Source organism: Gavialis gangeticus, unplaced genomic scaffold (assembly GCF_001723915.1).
Source record: "Gavialis gangeticus isolate Ggan-Ray unplaced genomic scaffold, GavGan_comp1, whole genome shotgun sequence".
NCBI classification, from domain to species: Eukaryota; Metazoa; Chordata; order Crocodylia; family Gavialidae; genus Gavialis; species Gavialis gangeticus.
Window position 1 is genome coordinate 17,177,694 of NW_017729019.1, and position 2,238 is coordinate 17,179,931.

Genomic DNA, 2,238 nt, shown 5'->3' on the forward strand with positions numbered 1-2,238 from the left:
AGGTCCCACGTTCTTGAGAACATCCCCTTCTGCTCCTGACCCAGCACGCTGCATGCCAGACCATGGCCTCTTCTGGTGCTAAGCAGTTCAGCCCTGTTGCCTCCCGGGCAGCTAGGCCAGTAAAGAAACAGCCACATGGGCCTGGCTGAGGATGTACTTGATTCTTCTTTCCTGCTTTTGGCTTCTGACAGATCTCCCCACTTTCCCTGCCCCAGGCCTGTCCACCTGCCTGCTGTGCATGTGCATCGGCACCTCCGTGTACTGCGACGACGCTGGCCTGGAGCACATCCCTGCTCTGCCACTGGAGACCATGTACCTCTATGCCCGCTTCAACAGCATCGGCCAGATCAGAGCCAGGGATTTTGCTGGGCTGAGTATGTCCAGCCCACCATGGGGGACATGTGCTTGCCCTTCAGGCAGGCACAGGGCCTGGAGGGAGGGAGGATGTGGGCCAGTGGGACCTGGACTGTACTGCTCAGGTGTCTCCGGGGAGGTTGTCACCCTGGCTCCTGTTCCAGGTTTGTTCTGAGTCATTTCCAGCCTGACACCGCACCCTCCCTGGTCAGGTTTGACTACCCCCATTAGTCTACTGCCCCTGCCCTGGCAAGGAGCTCAGATTGTCTCACTGGGCATCCTGTCCAATTGCTGGCATGGGCAGAGGCTGCTTCCCCTGGCCCTGGTGGAAGCCAGGCTTCCTGCAGCCAGAGCTGTCTTCAACCCTAAGCGCTGTGTGGACAAGCCCCAGTCACATCAGCCACACGTCCTGCCTCCCTGTCCAGTCTGAGGCGGGACCCAGCACCCTGCTTGACTCATGTTTGAGCTACTTTCCAGCCCTGCTTTTCTCTAAGTCTCTGCTTCTCTGCTCTCACCCAGAGTTTTAGAGGCTAGAGCCAAATGCAGCCCACTTCCACCAAGATGGATGGGACTGCTTGTCCCTGAAGGGTTGCAACACCAATGTCTCGGGTTAGTTTTCTTCCTGGCCCCCTCTAGCTATGGGATGGGTCAAGCTCTCTGGTGGCACTCTGCCCATTCACTCCCACTGAGGAGCTGGCTCCTGTTCCTGTTCCCTGAAATGCTATGGGCAGGCCTAGCCGCTAATTGTTGCTCATTATCCAAGATCCCGGAGCCTGGGGAGGGTTGAAGAGGTTTGCTGGGGTGGAGCTGATTGTCTCTCACTGATCCCCGCCTTTCTTTCCCCCCAATCTGCTAGAGAAGCTGAAGAGAATAGACCTGACAAGTAACTACATCTCCTCGGTGGAGGAGGGCTCCTTCCGCCAGCTAACCAGCCTGCAGGACCTCATCCTCCCCGAGAACAGGCTGACAGTGCTGCCTGACCTGCCCAGCAGTATCATCCAGCTGGATGCCCGGTTCAACGGGATCCAGAGCTCTGGGCTCAGGCCCGAAGCCTTCAGGGTGAGTTTGTGCCCAGTGGCTGCTGCTGCAGGGGAGGTCCTGAAAGGCAGCCCTAGTTTTTGGGCCCCTGCTTTCCGACCCCAAACGAGCTGGTTTCTTGGTCAGTCCTTGCCTTGCATAGGCCTGCCTGGTTCTGGCTCCAGACCTGCTGCACAGAGGAAGAGGACGGGTGTCCTCCATGGAGTCTGGCCGCAGCTGGGGCTGGGGCTGGGGCTGGGGCTGGAGCAGTCCCATCCCCACTGTCCTAGCAGGATGCATGCGTGTGTGCAGTGCAGACAGGAGAGCAGGAGGCTACATTCAGCAAAGAGGCTGGTTGTGCCCCCCTTTGCATGGAGCCTTGCTGCAGTCGTGCCATGCGGTGGAGGGGGCAGGCAGGGACCGACAGACTTGTCCTTGTTCCTGCAGGAGCTGAAGAAGCTGCAGTTCCTCCACTTGTCTGATAATGAGCTGGACTATATCCCAGCACCCCTGCCTGAGAGCCTGCGATCCCTGCACCTCCAGGTGAGGCAAAGACCAAGTCAGGCAAGAAGGCTCCTGCCAGTCTGATTCCAGACAGTCACTCTTTGCCCTTGCATTTACTTTCCTGTCCTTGAAGCCACGACAGGTGTGGTGCACACAGGGGTTAGGAAAGACCCTCTCCATGATATCAGTCCAGTCCTGATGTCCTGTCAGCCCAGACTTGATCCCCTGGCACAGATCTAGTTTCTGTTATGCCCTCTCCCGTGGGTTACATCCTGAGACCCCTGCACACACCTACCTCTGCCAGGTTCTCTTGCCCTGACCTGTGCTCCACCCTTGCTAATCCAGTGAGACCTCAGTGCTAAA

The 2,238-nt window shown here is 58.0% G+C and overlaps 1 protein-coding gene across 1 annotated transcript in view; it reads left to right on the top strand.

Moving 5' to 3' along the window:
* The window catches only part of OPTC (opticin), a 19,067-nt gene that overhangs the window by 11,194 nt on the left and 5,635 nt on the right, over positions 1-2,238 (top strand). The window contains exons 5-7 of the mRNA XM_019513768.1: positions 216-374; positions 1,211-1,413; positions 1,819-1,914. Coding sequence (XP_019369313.1) covers positions 216-374; positions 1,211-1,413; positions 1,819-1,914 — 458 coding nt within the window. The remainder of the gene's footprint in view (positions 1-215; positions 375-1,210; positions 1,414-1,818; positions 1,915-2,238) is intronic.